A 23,738-nucleotide genomic window follows, 5' to 3' on the forward strand; every position below is an offset into this window, starting at 1 on the left:
GCTCTGTCAGCTTTGGTCATGAGGTTGACTGCTGACAACAGTGTGATTAGCTGCACCTGTAGGTCAGCTTGTGGGTGGTAACTCCACCTCAAGTATTTCTGTGATATTTTATTATCAAATTTTGACTCAGCAACTGAGCTGCCCAGGAGATTTTTAAATTGAAATTAGCCATTCAAAGGCTGAAGAGTGAGGGTTTCTTCCAACACTATGGTGTGCCAAAAGGGGAAATGTGGGAAAATACTTTGAAAATGTATGTGTAAATTTGTACCTTAATCATATTGTGACTAATCTGAAACCTTGTACAAACTATTGTATTTCCTATAGTCAAATGACTGAAGTATTTGATTTGACCCTTATGGTTTCATGCTTGACCTATGTCTATATTCATGTTGTTATACTGCATGGTTTTTAAGTTTTATATGTTTAACAGTGTCATGGCTATATTGTGTTTTTAATTGTATGGTTTTTATTTGGATTGTATTTTTGCGTGTTTATTTCCAGCCACTGACATCGTTACCACTATCTGGACCTATAGTTACATTTTTAATGGAACCTGTTCTTAACCAGTCTTCAGCGATAGCAAGATAATGCAGAACTACACCTCTTCCTTATAGCCTACAGCCAGCAAGCAGATGGGTTAATCATATATACGGATGATGCCTTCAGTGTCCATCCCAAGGAATTGCATTTCTTTACAAATGGACATAAATCTGATAGAAATACCTTATTTATTACATTTATCAAATAGGGAGTAAATCAAGCTCATGGGCAGCGATTTGTGTCTGTGTGCCGACTTATTGCTGCAAAAGCTGGGTCAGTAAATTCTACATCAATAACCATAGTTAAAAGGGGGTAAAAAGCCCCGGATAAGCACATTTCCAACAGGTCAGATTCCAAGATGGAGCCTTCTTAAATGTGGGTTAATAATGTGGGTAATTGATGTCTTGTTGATGAGAAATTGTCAAAATAATGTTATCGAAATTGTGGAAAACGTACTGACTTGTAAAGCTTAAGTCGAGGGGAAAAAAAAAAATATATATATATATAAATATATATACATATACATGTAGATATATGGTGTGCTTTTTTTAAAGAGACATTTAACTTTGATAGTGATGTAAAAGTGCATTGATGTTCTGTGTTGATATGCAACACATGTTAGAAGCTTATCAACATAAGAAGCGCACAGCTGTACATCTCCTGATCACCTATGACATCATGTGCTTGCTTGTTCAACAAGGTCACTGTATAAAAAAATGTAAATTGTTGATGTCCGGGTTTTCTTGCAAATGATTTGGTTGAGGTCTCAATAGGGAGCTTAAGCTCTTAAAAGAGATACTGCTACAAGGCGGCACACACGAAATGCCAAGCTCCTATAGGAAAAACTCTTGGTGTGCTGCCTTTTAAACCCTAATTACAATTTGAATCACACATCAGTAATCTCACTAAATCGACCTCTTATCACCTTAGAATTATTGAAGAAATGCAATTGTTTTACTCCCAGGCAGTATACCCAGAGGCAGGCCTAATAACTAGAATTTATCTTCATTCTGGTCTATCTAAGAAAGCTATAAATAATTAACAGTTCAGAGAAGACCAGGGATCAGACGAGTAAAGATCTGCCCACCTGAACAATTATTCATTGTTTGCCTGTGAATTTTAATAATATATTTTAGAATTATTTTATCTGTCTTTCAATTATGCAATGGATGCGCACTTGACTATTTGAGAGATGTTGATGTACAGCATTCTCTCTTTAGATCACTATATGTGAAATCAACATTAGAATAAGCAAACATCTTTCTTTGCATTTGCCGTGTGTCTTACCACTTATTTCCTTATTCTTCAGCGTTATTTTTGTACACTGATATTCCGTATTGCGGCTTTGTGCACTAAATGTTCAGCAGCAGACAAGAAGAGCTCTCAAGAAAGCAATATATAAGACTCCCCCTGCCTTCACTTGCAGACACCTTCAGATCACACTGCCTCTGCAGAGCCAGCAGCACTGTGGAGCATGTAACTCACCCTTATCATCTCTTCTCTCTGCTGCCATTGGAAGGCGCTTTAGTGCCCTAAGACCCGAGCTTCATAGCTCAAAAGCAGCTTCACCCTTGAGCCATCATTGAACTGATCTCTGCAAAAACAAAACTAAAATATATACGTGCCTCTTGTTTTCTTCTTTGTTTAGTCCCTCCACCATATAAAGTACCCTTGGGTCCCTTGAAAGGGACAATCTACTGCAAATTGTGTTTTACAATGTGCAATCGGAGGAGATGCTATTTTATTCTATTTAAACTGCATTGTTTTTATTTTAAGCTGCATAGATAAAGTTTGATTGACTTAAACTACTGTTAGCCTACTTTATGTATCTATATTATGACTTTATTTATAGCCTCACATTTGACAAGGGACTCCTGGTCAAGAAGCGAGCATAAAAAAAATCACATAAAAGAATAAACTACTAACAAGCAGACACTAAATTAAACTATGATTCAACAGCATTAGATAACAATTCATCTGCATTGACTGGTAAAAAAAAAAAAAGAAAAAAAATATATATATCTTTTTGTTTTTGTAGTCTTCCATAAAACTTAAATGATGTAGCCTAGTTCATGTGACCCTGCAGACCAAGATGAGGGAGCAAACATGAAATAACCCCTCTTATGAACACAGTGCGAGTTCCGGAGTTACATAGGCTACATAGTGTGTCTTCAGAGGCTCGCTGAAGTAGGCCTACGTGGTGTTTGATCATTGGATCAATTTCTCTTGAGGGTTTTTTTTTTTTTCCACAGGCACAGTTTAAGCTCCTTAAAGAGACACTGCGAGAATGGCAGGGTTGTTTTCAAGCCGGAGGATCAGGACACGCCCGTAGGCTACCCCTCAAACATGTAAGTGACAATGTTTCGCCTCGACCGAACACCAGATGCTCTTATAGCTGTAAAACAATGCGCAATGTGATAGGAACCTGTGCGCAACATTAAGCCTCTCTGATAACATGTGAACACATCGAATGAACATTTAAAGCTCGACAATTTGAGTCTTTTTTTTTTTTTGTTGTTGCTTCATGCTGTACCGTTTCCGTAAACTGTTCAATGAAGCGTTTCTGGAAAAAAAAAAAAAAAAAAAAACAGCTTGGTCGCAATTGTGAATGACACTCCTTTAAACCTGCGTGTTCAGATTCAGCTCTGTAGTCAAGAACAATCGTTTGCCCATAGAAGTCGTTTTCTTAAAGCAAGTCGGGTAAGATTTCTGCAATTCACTGAGAGCAGCAGCTTCAAACGTATGATTGCCAAAAAACGACAAAACAGTTGTGCAAATTTATAATCATCCTGTAGCCTATAGGAAGCGAGTGTTATGTAAGAATTATTGCAATATGAAAACAAATTGGCTGCTGTAAAAGGTTGTGGTTATAAGCTGCCCCTGAAATTCTATTTTACATTTTAGAAAGACAAATAGCCTACAGTATACATACTGTAAGTGCCAGAGCAGCTCCCACGCTGTTTACACAGGTGATTTAAGAGCCTACTATATTAGTACATAACATTTAGCCGAAAAAAAGAAGGTCTGACTTCAATTGCTTTGAGTGCTAATATTTAGGGTTTGTTTTGTGTTTGTTTGTTTTGTCAGATCTCTGCTATGGCCTCCTCTCTGCAGAGCTTGATTCATGATGATGGCAGATACCAGAAGTCCTTCCACCTTTTTCTGGAGCGCTCCTCTGAACATCAGTGTATGCAGGACTTCATTGACAATATACTGCCAGACATACTGGCCAGGTAATCTGCCACACTTGTACTTCAAGAGTAAACCTACACAGTTGAACCATTGAGGAAGGAATATAATACAGCGGAAAGTTGGATCCATCGAGGTTAAAAGCTTTTATTGTGATATTTTTGTTATTGTGGTGTTGCACGACATTTCTTCACAGTAGTTTGGAAAAACTGACAAATACAACCAAAGTGTAATCAATGAAAGGAACATCACAGCTTCAGTTGAAATGTATAAATTACGGTTACTTGTGACAGGTATAGCCTAATTACATACTGGTGGCGAACAATCAAAAGATACATGAAATACCACTTATAAAGGAAAGGTAGCCTACAGTCTATTTTACATATCAGGAAGTATAGTACAGGCAGTTATGGCATTTGAAATTATTATTTTTATTTCAATAACATACAGCTTAGTAAAATAAAATATAAATTCAATCCTTATCAAAATATCACTCTAGCAAGTTATTTTGATGTTTTAAGTAAATTAACAGTTTATAGTAATTAATTAAGAATAGCCAATATATTATTACTCCATAACCCACATTCCCAAACGTTAAACATCCTGTTGAACATTGAAACGTTGAACTGTTTTGAACCCGTAACTTTTGTGGTGATATTGTGTTATTGCTAGAAATGTTCCACATCTTTAAGAAGTTCAGACAAAACACAGAACAGATGAACCCCTGTAATGTGATGATTAGGAGATACAATAAGCCCTGAATAACAGAAGAGATCTTTCACATACTCTGTTATAACAATGTTCTCTTTGCATTGAAAGCATCTTTGTGTCTTCAGATGGTAAGAATTGAAATGTTATTGTCATTAAAGGCTTATATCATCCTGCTTGTTACTGGTATGTCCACAAAACCAAACCATAGACTTCTCAAACATGCATTTATGAAGGAGCTTAACAAGGCGTGCCTCTATTAGAAATAATTGTGTGTATTTATGGATCTCTACTCAAGCTGTATGAAGCCAGTGCCATGCTACTGAGAACTAAACCCAACTTTCTCTATTTCTCCTATGGCTTCTATTGAGTGTTTCAGAAGTATATCACAGAGATACGTGACTCACAAGTCAAATAAAGAAGTGCAAAAGCGTTATTAAAATTCTGAAGATGAGCGACAGAAAATGGAAAAATACCATGGCAACATTCAAAGTCTTGGTATAAGAAACACTAGATCAAAAGGACTCACTTACCCAAGTGGCAGAATTGACAGTTATGAGAAATGTGACCCACATTTGGTAGTTTGGATTATGTGAATTCCTCAACTTCGACTGTTCTAAAGTTTCAATATGTTTTTCTTCTCTCGTCTCAGCATTGGAGACGGAAAGTCCCATCTAAATGTCATTGGAGTTGGAAGTGGAGATGGTAAGAACACGCATTATAGGACACTTTCAGTGCAGAACTTAACTTATGTGCTATGTGAATGAATAGCTCAATGGCCTCTGTGGCAGACAGTGAAGGTGAGGAGGCCTTGTTGAATCAGACCACTTAAACTGTTCCTATACTGTGCAGTCATTTATGGCTGCAGCAGTAAAAACCTTTCCCCTTATTATGGCTGCCAAGAGTTTTTATACATCTGTTCAGTTGTCAGATTAATCTTTAACTTAAGTACCAGACAGTGACCCTACCAGTGGTGTAACTGCACTTTGTCTCCAGAGAACATGACACGGCAAGGTTAATTTGTTTCTCTGAAAACGTACTACTTTCCCATGAGTGGTATAACCCTTTACTTTTGTCAAATCTAGCTCTTTTCATTTCAGTATCATAATGGAGCAATGTAACAGATTCTCTAATTGACTGTAAAATCCATTGAAACGACTACCAACTCCCCAGAAGGTATTATTTGGTCTAATCAGAAAGATCCAACACTTTCCGAGTTCAGCTGCTTTACTTGCATGTTTTCCTTCATGCATAACAACTCGTCAGCTTCATTAAGAAACTGGACCAAATCAATTGTCTATGGCTAATGATTTCAAAAGGATAATAATAGTGATTACACTCTATTTTTGAATCAAGGGTATTTATTCTGAGATTATCGCTGCATTATATTTAGACTAAGAATACTAAGAAGTGCTTAGAAGACGAGTGAATAAAAAAACTAAACTTAAAATACATGTGCCCCTTCTTAAATATGCAACATCAAAAAGATAATTGGGATCATATCGTGGTTTACTAAATGTAGTGTCGGTTTTTCTAACTGAATAGTTTTGGTGCTGTGGGCAAAGTTTTAATTTGAAGAAGTGTGTGGATTTCAAAATCAAAATTGCGCTGGTGCCTGCAGGTGTGATTGACCTGAAGATGCTCTCCAAGCTTCATCTGAGGCACCCAGGGGCGACAGTGGATAACGAGGTGGTGGAGCCTAGTGGCCAGCAGCTACATAACTACAAAGGTAAAGCCTTTATCGGCACATGATTTTCTCACAAATTAGAAAACTCGCATTGTGTATTCACATATCCCCTAAAATGGGTTTTGATTTTTGATTCAACAGAAATATGGGGTGTTCTTTATTTTAGTTCAGGTTCATTTGCATAAATACTATGCTTTAGACTGATATTTTGTTCAGTTATGTAAGTGTCTGCTGTATTGTGATCATTCTTAACACCTACTTCAAGCATTAAGGTTTGATTAAACATCATTAAACACATAATTATGTCTTTGTGTTGTAAATGTTGTATGAAACTTTAAACGTTAAAATACTCAAGATAAAACACAATTCAAATGTTTTTATTTTGGTTGTAACTGTAGGTAACATCTTTAAGGTGGTATGATATTTTTGTTGCTGAAAAGTGTCATTAGTTAAATTGGTTTGCAGGTAAGCAACAATCTTTAAGATAAGTGACTGCAATGTTATCATTCAAAGACGGAGCCAATCCGCCCACTTTTATCACACAACATTTTCCATAATTGTTGTGCCCAGAAAGGATTGGTTGTTCATTCTTAAATGTCATGATAACCCTTTTACATAAAAATCCATGTAGAGTAACAATACAGTTAATGAATTTTTTTTGCAAATACAGCAATGCGTCAGTTACATTTGTTTTGTATGGTTTGTGGCCTGATGCAGTCTTGGCATCGCAGAAACCAGGTCTGGATTACATTACCTTCACTTGGAACAAGATGACTTCCTCTGAGTTTGAGCAGCACTGGAAGGCGAAGAAGATGACTAAGAAGGCTGACTTCATTCACATGATACAGGTTTGGTTTGCAGATGCAGGCAACTAGCCCACATACAGTGTATTTGACACATCTAGGTCATACCCATCAAGCAGTGCTCCTTGGCAATTAATCCCTGCTGAATAAAAGTCTTGCATTGCATAGCATAGCAGAGCCTAGCAGTGCTTTATAGTTACAGTTACTTGCTCATTATCTTTTGTAAAATTGACAGATGCTGTACTATGTAAAGGATCCTGAAGCTACAGTCAGCTTCTTCCGTAGTCTCCTCAACAAGAATGGGAAGCTTCTGATCATTCTAGTGTCTGGTAAGTGGGTGGATGTTCACTTGTATTATAAAGACTTTTATCTTTCCCTTCTTTCTGAATTATTGGCGTATTCATGCAGTACTGTGCACTACTGTACAGTCCCTATTAATACCACTTTGCTTTCATCGAGAAAGCCTTACTCAATTGTTTTAAGCTTTGCTAGTGGCCACGCTGGCAATGCTGGTCAATCAGTCTGGAAACATGGAATCTGATTTATTGGCCAGGTTCGTTTGCATCTGCGACCAGATTTGACTTTGGTTTTACATTACGCTCAGGGCCTGATTCACTAAGAATTGATTGCAGCTGCTAATAGCTCTACAAATTGTGCCCCTTCTCAACATCTAATTAACAAAGCATGTAGGACTTTTTTAGGTTCAAATGCATCCAAAAAACTGTCCTGCTTCGTGCAGTTAGCTCTTGTTTTAAAGTCTTAATGTGGAGAAAAGCTATCTGCACCTTTACCCTGCGCAGAGAAGTCTCGCGTTGACAAAGCAGATTTGTGCTCTTAAACATGATGAGCTAGGCAGGGAGGAGACACTTTTTCAAGTGTATTGTCTGAACCGAGCAAGCAGGGGCAACTTGAACCAAAAAAAAAAAAAAACAGACCTTTCCACTGTATGAAAGAGGTGTTAAGAAGCTCACAGACTGATTTAACCCTGATTTTATCAGTAATAGTGATGTCAAAGTAATATTTACAGACTTTATTTACAGATGATTTATTTTTAAGTCATAAAGAATCGGAATTGTTTTATAGATCACTGACATCTGTTATAAATACTTTAGTGCACTTACCACCTAACCTCACCAGACAGTTTTTATTTTTACTATAACAAGCGCTTAAATCAAGGACAAGTTTGACAAAGGTAATACAAACAATAACACTTAACTCCTGGTGGGTTACCAAAAGAATGCTATAAAACATTAGCAACATTAGAACACAGATAAACCTCAAAGGTCCGAAAGTCCAAAAGTTCTACTCTGGTGACCAACCTAAGTCTACCCTGCCTTTTGCTGAATGGGCGTCAGCCCTCTGTGAGCCTCATCAGATACGCCATAGAACTGATGGAATGATGACAAATTGAATTTATTTAATCCAAATAGCTCAACTGTAATACAATTATGTATGAATCCATAATGACTCAGTGAAGTAGTGACTATATTATGCCATGAACTACACTTCATAGCCAAAGCTACCATGCACTCCATGCGACAAGAGCAAATTTGTGTGTTTTGAGTATGCTTTTTGTGGTTTGTTTTGAATATACGAGTGTATTTAAAGCTTTTTTAGTTTGTCCCCACAATCAGACAGCAGAGCACTGAAGTATTTTTGGCATGTGGATACATAGGGCTGCTATAGTTTACCAAAAAAAAAAAAAACAATCTGAAAGATTTGCATACTGCAGAAATTACACAGGTGCATAGAACCATTTCCATTGCTGTTGACTCTTGGTCTTGTTTTTTTATTTCATCCTTTCCAGGTGAAAGTGGTTGGGGAAATCTTTGGCGGACTTACAGGAATGAGCTCTGTAACACAGAAATAAGCCAGTGTGTGACCACTAGAGACATCAAAAGCTTCCTGGACTCTAAGGGAGTAAGCTACCAGAACTACATGCTGCCATCTCAAATGGATATTACAGAGTGTTTCTCTGAGGGGGATGAGAAGGGAGAGCTGCTGCTCGATTTTCTGACTGAGGTGCTGGACTTTAGTAACACAGCCTCACCTGAGCTGAAAGCTGGTGTCTTGGAGTTACTTCGTCATCCGGAGTGTAGTGTAGAGTCCAATGGCAAGGTTATTTTCAACAACAACCTGGAGGTGATAGTCATAAATTAGCTTACTTAAAAACAGGTTATTGGTATACTGAGGTTGATTTTTTTCAGGGGAATAGGACATTTCTGTTGAATTAGTTTCAGACTAAACAATGAAATCAAAGTGTATATTTTGTGTAAATGACTGTACATAATCACCAAACCTTTAGCTGGGCAAATGTGTGTTTTCTTACTTGATCACTAAACCACTCCCACATAACCTGTTCCTGGTGAGTCTGTTTTTATTATTTTAAGTTGTCTAAGTATGAGCTAATGTGGTGATTGTCTTTTTCTCACCACATTTTGTGTAATTGTCATAAGGTACATTTCCATTCTTCATGTTAGGATCAAATCTTCAATCAGCATTTGACATCAGCTTCAGATGCTATTAGCATGTAGTTTCATGGTCTACAGCTGCAAACTGTGCGATCAGACACATTTCATTGTTGCTCCCAGTGGATCAAATTACATTGAAAATATAAAAATAAATGGAAGCTTGAACATATAATATTTTTTAAAGCAAAGCACTGTTAAATAAGTTCAAAACACCCATGGGAGTGTATGGGTTTTGTGCCTTTGATTTTGAATCTTAGATGGTGTTATTTCTGCAGAAAAGATGAACAACCCTAAGAATTTTTGGCTAGATATATTCAAATCAAGGAGCTTTTAATGCTGGCATTTGATTAAGACCAAAAACTTTTATAATTATGTTATTTAGTCCCCTTTCCATGTCAATCATTTTAGACTTCTAGCCTTGTTTATATCGGTCTCTAAAGATGAAATAAGAAATAGGTTGGCAAAATGTTGTGATCATTTAAACCATAGTCAGTCAGTCATTGACAATGACAGTCAGTCATTGTAGATAACCTGAGAATAGAATTCATGTTATTCAAACAAGTTGTATTAGACAATTGATGAGGGGGTTCTTGTGTGGCTTAGACATGAAATGAAAAACAACACTAACCTGACAAATACAGGCTGGCCTACTGATAAGTCTGCACAACTTAATGTTCCAATATGAAAATAAAAAACTCTGGGAATTAATTCTCTAAAGCTTTACAAGCTGTACCAGTAGTATGTACTTACTGGGCTCACTCTATGTCAACAGTTAAAATCATTTCCATTGATGTATGGGGCATTGGCACCACCTTGAGGGGAAGTTCAGCAAGTGCCTCTGAAATTAAAGACTGGGCCGATCCCACAGTTTAGAAAAAATAGAAATTCTAAAAAATTGCTGACTCTCTGAAGACTAAATACCCCAGTGTAAAAACTGGGGGAAAAAGAAACTAAACATATTGAAGGCTACTACTAAAAAACCCACTACAAACAAGTTTTTTTTAATCTTTGACATGGCTGGACTCTGGATTTAATTGTAAATCATTGAACTATGTTTGCAACCTTTGTATGTTTTTCTTTTGAATCTGTATCTACCAAGCAAAGCTTTGCTGATTTGGGGGAAAGATTGTAACATAATAAAACTGTGGAATACACAACTGCTATCGAGGTTTGCTACTTTGTAACCGTTAATGGTAAAACTTCATATTAAGGTCAACATATTAATCATTAACTCGTTTCTTATTAGCATGCTAATTAGTAGCATACTGGCTGCTTCTTAGTCATTAATAAGCACTTATTAGTACCTTATTCTACATGACCAACACTATCAGGTAAAGCTATCAGGTTATTAATTAAGAGTTTTCCCTCAATACCTCCCCTGATTACTAATGATAATAAGTTAGGAAGTTTTTGCACATGAATTATGATCTTAATATGCTTTGCTTCGTATGGCCCTTATAAGGTAGTAGTACCATAAGAATAGTTTTTCACCCTCAATAACTCTCATAAAGTATGGTCTATTTTCATGAAACAAAGCTCAAAGTACATCATTCATAAATTGTTAAACAATTAAAAAATGGAACTCTACTGACTCCAATCTGAAATCTGATGACACGTAGTAGACTTCCATTTTTTTAATTGTTTAATCCATTTCTTAAGAATATACTACATTAATTGTATAACTTGTGTGCTATATATATATTGAAATTGTTCAGTGTGAAGAGTAGATAACTTTTGAGTAGGGAAACAAATATAAGATCAATGTGAAACTAATGAATTCTTTATGAACAAGACCTGGCTTTAGAATGGGGAACATATATTTAATTAGGAGTTTGGACATTACTAAGACAAGAAGTTTTTGTGTTTTATTTTATGAGAATAGAGCATACTTAATGAGAATTATGAAGATGAACTATTCTTGTACTACTGTACCTTAAAAGAGCTATACTGAGCTATTAAGATCACAATTCAACTTCCTAACGTTCCACCAATAAGCAGTAATTAGAGGGTATTCAGGGAAAAGTCTTAGTTAGCACCCTAGTAGCTATAGACTTTTATATTGAATAAGGTTTTAATAAGTGCTTAAAAATGACTAAGGAGCAGCCAGACAGGCTGGCTATTATTTTTTTCAACTGGATCCCACTTCATATGGTTGTGGAAAGCCGTATTTTCATGTTTAGTCTTAACTGTACTGTGTTATGTTTGGGTTAGAGGGAGGGGTTTTAGCTGGTGTTACCATTGGTCCATCCCCTCTGTTGAAAATTAACCAATCCCCTAAAAGATATATCTCTATGGATAGGAATTATACAGCACAGCTGCAGTTATTTGAGTTCTGGCATTCGCAAAGTTCATCCAAGAGTTACATAACAAAAGTTCATTTGAGCAGAGCCAGCCAGCCTGGGAAGAGAGATTTACTCTCTGACTGGAGACAAGAGGAACAATCAGCTCTCTGTCCTTATTCTCTGCACATTCAAGGTACTGGAATACTAAACATGTTTGACTGAAGTTTTGCATTGTGTCTTGAAGACAGTTTTAAAATAATAGTCACAGTTTTTGAAGTTGAAATCATTGCTTTTTGTTTGGTTTTAAAGCATAACGTGTTATAAATTGCAGGCTCAGTCATGGCTGAGGAAGCAAAGCAGACCTGCTATGAAGGCAGCTCGGTCCAAAGCTTCCAGTTCTACCTCGAACATTCAGGAGAGCACGAGGCCATTCTGAAGTGTGCTCACAACCTCTTGCCTGGAGAGTTTCAAAGGTTACGAGAAGAATGTTTTCATCTTTTAACTATTCGTACAACTTACCCCAAATCATTACCATTACCATAACAGCACCAGTTCTCTTGTTTTTAAGATCATGTCTTTGCATATGCCCATATTTAATGTCCAAACCAACCCCCGGGTATTTTTTTAAACCCTTAGCAACAATTAACTTTTGTTTTTCTTCAAGTAACTATGACTTTGATAGTTCATCTTCTCCAGTCAACACAGTGGTAGATTGATAAGATTAATGACCTTTGTTATAAGAACAACTGCTTTTCAGACGTTTGCATACAGTAGCAGGATTGATATGTGCTTCACAAATAAAGTATATTAAAAGTAGAATTTTTTCTACATGCATTCAAAAAGGTTTTTAGAACAAAATGTGACAACATGTTTGATATCACTTCCTTTCTAATGTGTTGGTGCAGAATTGCAGCAGGTAAAAGCAGCCTGGATGTTCTTGGTGTTGGAAGTGGTGGAGGTACGTGACTAGATGCAGTCTGATAACTGATTTATGAACAAATGTTGTTGTCGTTTTTTCAAGAAATTGTGGCTCAGTGCCATGAATAAAAAAAAAAGTTTAATTTGTGATCTGTGATTGTCATTTGAAAAAGTTAGACCACTGCCATTGTAGGACTCTAACTCCTGTGTTACAATTAGGGGTTGTTGGGATCTATGGATTATTTCATAAAAAGGTTAAAGGTAAAGGAAATGGTTGAGACGTTATCCTTTAAATTGCCTCGCACTACTGCAGGGGTGTGAGTGAATGTCAAGAGAGTTATTTAAGGGGTAAAGTCAAAAATATTTAATGTCTGCTTTAAGACATAACCAAGTTGCTCTTCTATACGTGCTGCAAAGAGATACCAAGTCTAGGTAATCTGAGTAAAAATATTCCACAGTGTATCTGGAGATCATTTGAGATTTTTACTGACTGGGATGTACAAAATAGATCATTAAAACGTATCTTCCCCATAGTTCAGAGAAGAAACACTGCACAAACACAAGCAGGGGTAAATACTAATAAGTTTGTAGGATACTCATTTAATATCACTTAGTCTGACTGCTGAAGTTCAAATTTAACTTAACCACTTATTGAATAAGCTATTATTGAGAAGTTTCCTAATGTTTGGCTTTAAAGGCATACTTAAACTTTAAATTGCAACTGCTGTAATTTATCATTTAAATGAAACTGCAGTATAAATCTACCACACTCACATACAACGGCATACACATACTAGTTGACTGTGGAACAGGGGCAACATTGGAGTCAATTGTTTAACGATGAGACTGTGGAAACAAACTCACACCCACATTACACTCAACATAAACACACGTCACTTTAAAGATTACCACAGGTCAAGTCAGGTCATTAGCTCTGAATGTTTGTTATATTCAAATCAAACACATTTTTTGGCATGAGGTCTTCTTATTGAAGGAGCGTTACACTGAGGCAGTATGATTTAAAACCCAAACACTTTCTCGTTTCTTTCAGGGGAGGTGGATGCCCAGATGCTCACTCTTCTTCAGTCTACCTTGCCGGCTGTTCCTGTCACTGCTGACATTGTGGAGGGCAGTGCTGCTCTCACAGACAACTTCAAAGGTAGCATCAATGTTTCTCTGCAGTTTGTCTGGTTTCTTACTCTTACTTAGATTTTGTGAGAAAAAAAAAAAAAAAAATTCTGAAACAGGGTATGTAGCTTAACCATGTCTTAACCCTCTTTCTCATGTTAAATGATATATTATCCAATTACAAACTGAGAATTAGGGAACACAATTGACTACACAGTGACGTCTGCTTCTTCTTCAGCAAGTCTGAACACACAAATTTAAAATCTTTTGGTCATTGCATCCAGGAAGTCTCTGGATCCACATTTCAAAACATGTCAGATTCAGCCTTCAGGACTGCTCCAAACCCACTGCTTACAAAGTCTCCCCTTTTGTCTTCATTATATCTGTATTAATTACTTTTTTGTGTGTGTGTGTGTGACACAAAGCTGTCGGGTAATAGTGGAACTGAATTCTCTTGGTGAATAAGCTGCTAAAAATCTTACCAAGCTTATAAGCTCATGATTTTGTTAAATAAAATATCCTGATATACTGTTTACAAACATTTCATTGTTATTTTCTGCTTTATCTATTTTACGTCTAACTTATAGCTTTGGTAGCAAAGACGGCCACTCTTCAGAAGATCCAGTTTGTTTGGCATATCATGGGCAGTGAGGACTATGAAAAGCAAGTCAGAGCAAAAGGAGACATGAAGAAATTTGACTTCATACACATGATTCAGGTATTACCAATATTTATTTTGGCATTCAAACAAAATTAAACTGTGCTGTATTCCTCAGTTACACACTAAATAAGAGTTACCAGTTGGTAGAATGTCAGTATCTCCCTCTGTGTAAGCAGTGTGATTTATTTAGCTCCCTACAAAGTACATCTGCCGCTGCTGGAATTCACGAGGGAGCATCTTGGAGGCACCTTTTAACTGCACAATAAGTGAGGCTAATAGTCATGTAAGCTGTATAATTTGACAGCAGTGTCCCCTGACGGAACAGCTTTGACTTAAAACACTTCTCTGTGTGCCCTTGCATGTAAGCTTCAAATGAAAGGTCAATTTAAATGTTTCTTGCAATTCTCTCCTTGACAGATGATCTACTATGTTGATAACCTTTCCAGTACAATCAAGTTCTACCAAAGCCTTCTGAAAAACAATGGCAAGCTTATGATCATTGTTGAAGCAGGTAAGAAGAACCAAATTTCATTCTTTTTAGTTGTCTAAATGCTTTTTGGCCTTCTACCTCCCAACATGTGTGTGTGTGTGTGTGTTTTAGGCTGAATACACAAGTGTTTTATTTTGTGAACACTTTGTTTTGTATTTTTTGGTTCATGGTTTTCTGTGTTGGAAAACCTTTGAACAGATGTATGGCTGCACCAGGAAAAGTCATGTATTGAAGACAAATAAGGCCCGATTACCAACCACCTTGTATGGTGACCAAAAGTGCATTATTCTGAAATGTGTGTATTTTTGAATCTCATTCTCCTCAGCTGATGGTGGCTGGGACAAACTGTGGAAGACGTTCAAGAAAGAGCTCTGCACGGGTGCCATCACAGAATATCGCTCATCAGCAGAGGTTATAGCTTGTGTGAAGAGCCTGGGTCTGAAATATGAGGAGCATGTCATTTCCAACACCTTTGACATCACTGAGTGCTTCAATCCAAGCAGCACGAATGGAGGACGTCTTCTAAATTTCATGACAGCACAAGATCACTTCTACCAGTCCTTTACCCCAGAGATCCGGGCAGGCATGTTAGACCTTCTCAGAAACAAGTGCAGCACTGAAAAGGATGGCAGGGTGTTCTTCAACAGCAATCTGAGCTGCATACTCATTCATGCTTAAGCATGACCTCTGATAGAAAGATGCTTAAACTTTCTGATTTCAGAAATGGTCTTTTCCTAACCATTTGAAAAAGGAAACGTATATTTGCATATGTGTAAGTTAGTAGTTGTCTCTCTTAATGTACTTATACTGCCTAAATGCCTAAATAATGCCTAAATCTCTGCTGGTGTATCAAAAATGATTAGTAAAACAGTTTAAAAAAATGCTTTTTCAAGACTAAAATCATTGCCAAATACATTGTTGGTCTTAAATTACTTAAAATGTAATGAGCAAACCTTTACTGCCTGAAACCCAATACTAGTTGGCTCTAGAATTGATTTCATGGATATATTTCTAACATTGGTGGAAGTTTATAGTCATTGTGTCTGTCTATATAAAAGTTGACTTCATATATATTTAAAGCTAACTTATCTGTTTGAGTTGTCCAGTGGATTGGCTCTCTATAACAGCAGGCTCTTCTGGAGCCCCTGCAGCTGTCACTTGCTGATGGATAGCTATTGTCAGAGTTAGCTTCCATCACTTTCTCTAGCGATGAATACATAATTCCACTTGAAATAGGTGGTTGCTATGCTAACAGCTGTACAGTATGTCATGACATCGGTGTTTACACGGACGATCATCATTCAGGACTCATGATTCAAGATGTTTATTGTCACTCTAGGTCTATAAGTACAATTGTGTGAAATTATTATGCTAGGAGGCTCCTTTTACAAAGAGCAGGTATTAAATATAAAGACATAAAATGTGCCACCCCAAAAATGTTTTGGAATATTGGGGTATGAGTAGCTCAGTATAGAGTTGATGGTTCAATGTCCAGGTGGCTGAGGCCATACAGTAAAGGTCTGTAAAGGCTGAATCATCACCAGATTGTAGGATTTGGATACAAATAAATTACTTCATTTGATATATGGAGGATTTAATACAAATACATTATATATGTCATTTGCATGAAAGATAGGTCATTATATAATGAAGAAGAAATTTTACTGATGCTTAAGAACCGTGCCAAGTAAAAAAAAAAAAGTTATCTTTTGTGCAGTGTATTAATTTTATTAGAAAAAAAATTGGGGCTAAAAAACATTCTTAGTTTTCCAGAGGTGTACCGTTGAAGCATTGAGCTGAGTTCAGCAATATTATGAAATATAGTTTGCTATTCTATTCTTTGATTTGGGATCCTTTACAGGTTTGTTTTACCTCTTACAGTATGCTTCAATGCAAGGTTTTGATAAAAAGGAATCTGGAGAGATTACTTATACAACTAGATGTATAATCTGATTAAGGAGAGCTTGGTTAGAATATAAAAAAAATAAACTGTCAAAACCTGACCTTCCTTATGATGATGTTCTCAGTAAAACAAACAGATGGCACTATACGTTTGACAATGCAGTAGAGATGGTCTTATACAATGACTCCAGCAGGGGGCACAAAGACCTTACATTTAAACATGACATTTCACACAAGCCTGAGAACACAGTTATATTGAACATACCTCATACAGTTATAATATTTTGTATGGGAAAAATGAAAACCTGTTAATTTTACTTCTGTACTTTTGTTTTGTATTTAGCAGGCTGTTTCAAATACATTTTTGAATCAATAGCACACCACTTAGTGTCAGCTGCTACTGCAAGAACACAGAATCCCATCAAAGAGCTGACATCTTGTCTCAAGCCATCTTGCAAATGTGTTCTGGCTGCTCATTTACCTCATTAGCTTTAATAGATCAGTAATTGAAATTCATTAGAAATTCTTGTCAGTGCGCTCCCCCCTTATGTCAGTGGGCTTTCAGCACCTGCTAGAGCTCCATTACCGGGGGTCCTCGCTGGGCCCTTTTCATACCACGGAGTGACAGAGCATTAGTCACTGATATAATCAACCTCAAGACACTGTTTGTCGGTAAAGCTCTTCAAAAACTATTTACTTGATATGCCAGTTTGTGTCTGATCATGCAAGAACTTATCTGCAAGAAAAATGTGAGCACTAATCATATTGCATTCAAGGTGATAAATTACTTGGAAGTGCTAAACAGCTAGGTATTTATACATTTTTACCCACATATTGTTTTTTGATGCTTGGTCTGAGAATGAATTGCTACATGGTTGTGAGGAGCAGAGGAAAAACTTTTTTTGGAAAGCAACTTTCTTCAGCGCGTCTATCAGAGCCAAACCTTCACTTTAGGTGTAATAAGGAAACCGGGTATGTGTTTAAAGAAGTATTATTATTATTATTATTATTATTATTGTTATTATAATTAAAAAAATACATTTATTAAATGCTAGTGCAGAATGCTACGTGCAGTGAGGGTAGACTTTGGGGAAGCAAAGGCTGCCATTATTCTTCTATAATGACTGTTTATTTAGGTTTAAAAGAGGCACAAAAAAATACCATGAGAAAATGTGAGAAAATACAGAGGTTAAACAAAATCCTAACATCCTTCAACATTTATATACCACTTCCTTATTCTATTCACTTTTGCAAAGTACAATAGAGTGAAGAACATGTTTTGCTATTTAAAAAAATGTATAACAGGGTTGTTGTGATTCACTGTCCTCTTTTAAAGCTGGAAATGTATTGTTTTCTACTGAAATTGACTCTTTGGATGTATTTTTCCTTTAATAAGGCTCCTCTCCACTTACTACATTTTTTTGTATTTTCTGTATCGAAAGCCAATATCAGGCCAAAGGCATCGTTTCTCAGTAATCACTTCAGAGTGCAGACATCTCTAAGACCAGAGCATGGCACAGACTGGCCCTAAAATACATCTAACACTTTAATGGGCAGAGGCTGCGGCCGGGCCCTGAAATATAGCTCTGACACCAGTCCTGTAAATGGCTGGCCTCTGCTGCCTCTTTCATTCTAGAGAATTAGTCCTTTTTCGCAGGTGCTGTTAAATACCAGCTGTCTTCAACAGGTTTGGGTCCAGGAGAAAAAGGGCTATTTGATTGACAAATTATTTGTCTTATTTTAGATTAAGTCACTTAACCTGAATCAATTTAATAGAAGGTGGAAATTTCAGTTGCAGAATTCAGGAATTTTATTGTGATTTTACAAGTGATCTATATCCTTGAAGGCATAAATCAATCCATGGTAATAAGCAACAACTCAGAAAGGGGGCAATAGGGTGAAGAAAAAAAATACCATTATTTGTGAATTGAAAAATAAGTGGGCCTATGTTTTTGTGCTTTGAATGCTAAACTTCTCCTGTCGGGAGGAAAATTACATAAAAAAAACTTCAGAAGAATTTTAAATGTGCCTGACAAATTGTGATTACAATTTTTAAGGAATAACTTGATATTGACTCTTAGGCATAGTCTTTTGAACACATATTTGCTCATTTTGCTTAAAGTGTCATTTGTTCACTTTGTTAACTGATGGAGTTCCTCAGGGTGAGAACCTTCTTAATTACACTCAGTGATGGACCCCCACTTAATAATAAAATCCCCTTCCCATGGTGCAGTGTTTACGGATGTGTTTGCCATTAACTGTTGTCAGATGAGAAGAAAAAAAGAAAGCCTAGTGCACTGCCAGGTTTTTTTTTCTTGTAGTTTTGCTCGAATGATCAAAGTCAGTCTTTTTTGAACCCGTCTGATAGATAGCATACAAAGTGCTTACTACATTACCTTGTTTCAATTTAAAAAAATACAGAAAAAAATGTTATAAAATATATTTTTTTTAATTGCATGTTTTATTTGTTTATGTTTATGTATTTGTACAAAATGTGTTTTCTAAATACATTTCCTTTACAACTGTGTTGTTTCTGTTTATCTTTAAGTAGTCACTGCATTTGTGGTTTCTATCAGTTTGCTTTAAAGTGTGATTCTGGTAAGGAAAAGGGAATATAAATGTAATGCTTACTTTGTGTCAGGATGAGATGCAGTTGAAATCTGTATAAAACACTTTGTATTCTGGCGTGCAAATGTCCAAAGAAAAGATGTTAAAAATGTAAGATCATTTTTGTAAAACTGACTACTGTTGGTTTTTATGATTTTGTTCAAGGCCATTCAAGATCCTTACCAGTTCAATACTACATAGAGGATAACTACAATTACTGAGGATATATCTGTATGACCTGCAGCTCTGTTGGAGAATACATACAGGACTAGCACTAAAAAGGGAAAATTATACTTGGAATTAATACCAGTAGCGGTGATATCTGTACTTAATCCTTGTCATGACAAAAAGAAAATACGACCGAGCATTTCCCTGCAGATCTGCTATGGCTTTATTATTCTTCAGTGTATTAATCAACTAGTATCTCTTTTTTGCTTTTATTAAAAGACATTTCTGGCTCACATCTACTCATTGGATCCTAAATATCCTCCCTCCCATGGGGATGGGCTTGATTGTGCAATGAAAATGAAGTTGGAAACTTTAGAGCTCTATTTAAAGTACAGGTCCCTTAAGCACACTCTTCATCTTAATAACTTTGATACCCGGGTCCTGTCGCTTGTGTTTCTTACTACACCCATTGGAATGAACTGTTCTTCTTTACTGTGAAATCACTTGGGTTTCTGTTCAAAAAATAGATGTACAGCCCTGGTGAGAACCCAAAGACAATAAAGAAGGTTTCTTGATAATTCAATGCGCATTGAAATAGGAACATTGACTATCACATTAAGGAGCTCTGAGTCACTAAAACTATCAAACTTCTCATAGAGATAAAGGCGATATGAAGAGATTCCCTGCACAAACTACTAAATAGAATCAATGCCATTTTAAATGGAAATCTTAACCACATCTGGTGTCTTTACTAGAGTCCATGTACATTTTGCATATCTTTTCTCGACAATTTGAAAACAAAAAGATGCCAATCCATGAATTCACGTCTTCATTATGGATAAAAGGTAGATTGTTTGCTCATAAAAGCACACAACCAAGTTTTGATTAAATGTGTGTTCATAATAACATTTAGACTTGATGGGATTCCCTTGCATCTAAAAATGTGTGCAGCAGCAAATGGAAATAAATAGTGTATAAAGGAAAGATGTCACTCTACACCTCTACAGTGTTGCTCAGATATTTGTGGTTAGCATTTTTTTTTGTATCAATAAGTTCTCACAGGGTTGATTCCACCAGCAAACCAATACTGGTATTGATGGGTGTCAGATAAAAACCATTATGGCAACCAGCTCTAATTTGTCATCTGAATTGATTTCATTTTATATGATCCATGTACATCCAGTGGAGCACACTACCAGTGAGTGCATTTTACCTTGACTTCATGTGAGAGAGACGTTATTCATCACCAAGAAAATGTCCCTTTTTTCACACCCCAATAAAAAGCAGAGTAATGAAGCTTTGGTAGGTGCTGTCATCCCAACACTGCTTTATAAAGGATGACACAATTATATTTTACCAGCTTGCCAAAAATGCTGACAAGTCCTGGTTCAATAAAACACAATCTGTACTGAGAAAAAGCACGCTTGTTACTTTGCTTTGGAGTCATAGATCATGAACTACAGGGTGCTGGAGCTTTGGAATGCTCCTCAAAGAACATTTTCTCCAAACAATTAAGTCAGAAAAATACTGAGGAGAATAATATTTGGAACAAAGAGTGATGTCCAGTTTTGATCTGGCTCTCTTCTATCTTGTCCAAAAAAAAACCTCTCTTTTTGCAGTATACACAGAGGATATATTGAACTCTACATTTTCCCTTCCCAGAAATGCAGAAACATATGCCTCTGAGCAAACAGAGGCTAACACTGCATTACTGTCAATCAGTCAACTTGGTAAATGTTTGTCTAAGTATGCTGGATGATGTGTTGACAACATAAAAAATGCCTCTGCTTCCTAAACCTAAAATCTAGCATATTCAGAGACAGCAGTAATGATGCAGGCCGCTGACACCCTGCTGCTTGATGCTTACCAGTGGCAGGATATGGCTGCTTGTCTACGTCTTATCAGTCGGCATGTTTTTTTCCTTGGAGAGAGACACATCTGGCCATGGATAATCTCCCCCCAGAGTTCTACTGTGTAATACATGCAAAGCTCTGCTACATGTACTTTCGCAACTGCTCTTTTTCCATCACAAGGGGCGAAAGAGGAAAATCGTCATTAGAATTAAGTATACTGCTCTTATCCTTACTGATTCCATTATCCACAGGATAGTGACATAACAATACAAATATGTGATGTAGAACATGTCAAGTCAACTTTATTTATATAGCACATTTATAACAGCCGAGGCGGACCAAAGACATGCATAACAAAATGTGTGTCAAGTTTTATAATATTTTAAAAAATAAATACTTTTAGTTTAATTTTACTGATGCATAAACAACGTGCCAAGTAAATGTGCTGTTGCAGTTGTACGGTATAGTTTACCATTAGCATTGTTGGTTGTGTGCAAGTCATCCATAAAATGTCAGAGTTATGCATTGTGAAAGGAAATCAGGACAAAAATTAAATTGAACATCATGCAATGTTAATGATAATGAAATGGGCAATGGGTTCCAGCCAGCTGCCTTGAGCCTTAAGAATATAATATGAACTAGCAGTGTCTCACTTGTTTATTTATTAACAGAGAGATTGTCTGCTTCACTTGCTACCACTATAGCTTGACAGCTGCAGAGTCCAGGTGAATCATGAGCCAATATGTGGACCAGAGAGGGCTCAACGTCGCACATCAATATGAAAATCAGTTTCTGGCAGAAATAGCCTTAGGCAGTACATCCAGCTCTAAAATGTGACTAATCTTAGGGTCATAAACCCTGCACAAGGCACCTTGGCTCTTTTTAGAGAGATAGAATCCAGGAATGCCATCATTTTCCATTCCACAAGCCAGGGACCTTTCCCCCTGCATTAGAGGATTTGTTTTAATAGTGTGTGAAATGGAGGGATTGAACTAACTAGTGAACTAACCAACAGTAAATAAAAAAAGAATGAGGGAAGGTTAAAGGTGACCTTTGTCTCTGGAGCTCCTGATTAAAAACTTCAAATGCTCAGCCAGTGGCTCTACTAAAGAAACAAAAAGACTATAGGCACAATGTAATAATAGATGGAGGTAGCTGCAAAATATCATCTTCTCACAGAGAGGGATTATGAATTTCACAAGGCAATGGCGGTCCCATTGGTGAGAATATTAGTTCACATATTGTTTATATTTCTGTTCATGTTTTTCTTTTCTTGACTTTCACAACTTTCCAGCAGTGGTTAGAGTTTCTAACAGCGTGCATTGTGCAGACTGCTTTGAAAATGTAAGCTCTTATATTCAGCTTTAATGCTTTAAGATATGTTTTGATGAGATTTGCATAGGAAATCTTCTTAAATTCAGTATTACAGTCACGTTGTCATGTAAGCTTGCAGATCTGACACTGAAACAAGAATGACTAGTATTTAATCTCTAATTAACTAATGTTGTACATAAAAATATATCATATATTTTTGAGATCATTGATATATTCACAAGTCACATACGCGGTGTCAGCACATAATCCATTTTTTTATAGCTTGAATTAAATGCGCAAATGCATTATAACACAGACAAAAGAAAAACCTACAAAATGATGCCCTTTACTTTAGGCATGAAGGATTACTTCTGTTTAACGTTGGAAATGGATGGTTTTGTCAAAAACTCAGATGTGCAGGGTTTTTTTTTAGAGATACAAAAGTGTGTCCAGCCACTAATCTAAATTAATGGACATGCACACTATAATTGAACAGGCAGTACTTCTCCAGTACATCCAGAGGTTTGATAACAACTCATCTCTTTTAATTACAGACTCAGCTTCCCAGTAAAAAAAAAAAATAGCAAGAAAATGATTTTACTCATGAGAAAAAGTGTAACAATGGCTCACCAAATCCGTGAATGGATTTCTATCTCAAAGCTCATGGTGGAGTGTTTGAACTGTCGCATCGGCCGTTGTTTTAATTAGGCTACTGTTCATTGACTTCACTGTCCTTGACCTAGTTTAGATCCCTTATCAAAAAACAGCTCTGCTCTGAGAAAAGATTACTTCTTAAACTTTGGGAAGAGGGGAGGGCAGACCGAAAACAAGATAATGACATTACACAAATACATGGAAAGGGACATAGCCCAGAGCCATTTGGAAAGCAATAGTCCATTCCAAGATGTGGCATTGGGCTGGCATCCACACAGCTCTTAACTCTTTTTCTCGAGCCAGATGGCTACAGAAATACACATTTTTTAATCTAAAGCATGAACCTCTGCAGGCTTGGGGATA

At 36.6% G+C, this 23,738-nt stretch overlaps 2 protein-coding genes across 3 annotated transcripts; both read left to right on the forward strand.

The window, feature by feature from the left end:
• The first annotated feature begins 2,731 nt into the window (after window positions 1–2,731).
• LOC109986950 (histamine N-methyltransferase) lies at window positions 2,732–9,282 on the forward strand. Of its 2 annotated transcripts, none has more exons than XM_020637833.3 (7): window positions 2,732–2,888; window positions 3,628–3,773; window positions 5,090–5,142; window positions 6,059–6,166; window positions 6,842–6,972; window positions 7,163–7,256; window positions 8,735–9,282. In XM_020637833.3, exons 2-7 carry the CDS (start codon window positions 3,637–3,639, stop codon window positions 9,085–9,087), a joined length of 876 nt encoding a protein of 291 aa, XP_020493489.1. In that variant the 5' UTR covers window positions 2,732–2,888; window positions 3,628–3,636; the 3' UTR covers window positions 9,088–9,282. The 2 variants fall into 2 exon arrangements, with proteins under 2 accessions (XP_020493489.1, XP_020493488.1); XM_020637832.3 differs by lacking the exon at window positions 2,732–2,888 and adding an exon at window positions 2,973–3,240.
• Window positions 9,283–11,674: 2,392 nt separating this feature from the next.
• Window positions 11,675–15,961, forward strand: LOC109986962 (histamine N-methyltransferase). The gene is made up of 7 exons (XM_020637845.3): window positions 11,675–11,873; window positions 12,012–12,153; window positions 12,586–12,638; window positions 13,650–13,757; window positions 14,314–14,444; window positions 14,805–14,898; window positions 15,203–15,961. Exons 1-7 carry the CDS (start codon window positions 11,690–11,692, stop codon window positions 15,553–15,555), a joined length of 1,065 nt encoding a protein of 354 aa, XP_020493501.3. The 5' UTR covers window positions 11,675–11,689; the 3' UTR covers window positions 15,556–15,961.
• Window positions 15,962–23,738: the final 7,777 nt, after the last annotated feature.

The sequence above is a fragment of the Labrus bergylta genome, chromosome 13, assembly GCF_963930695.1.
Source record: "Labrus bergylta chromosome 13, fLabBer1.1, whole genome shotgun sequence".
NCBI lineage: Eukaryota > Metazoa > Chordata > Actinopteri > Labriformes > Labridae > Labrus > Labrus bergylta.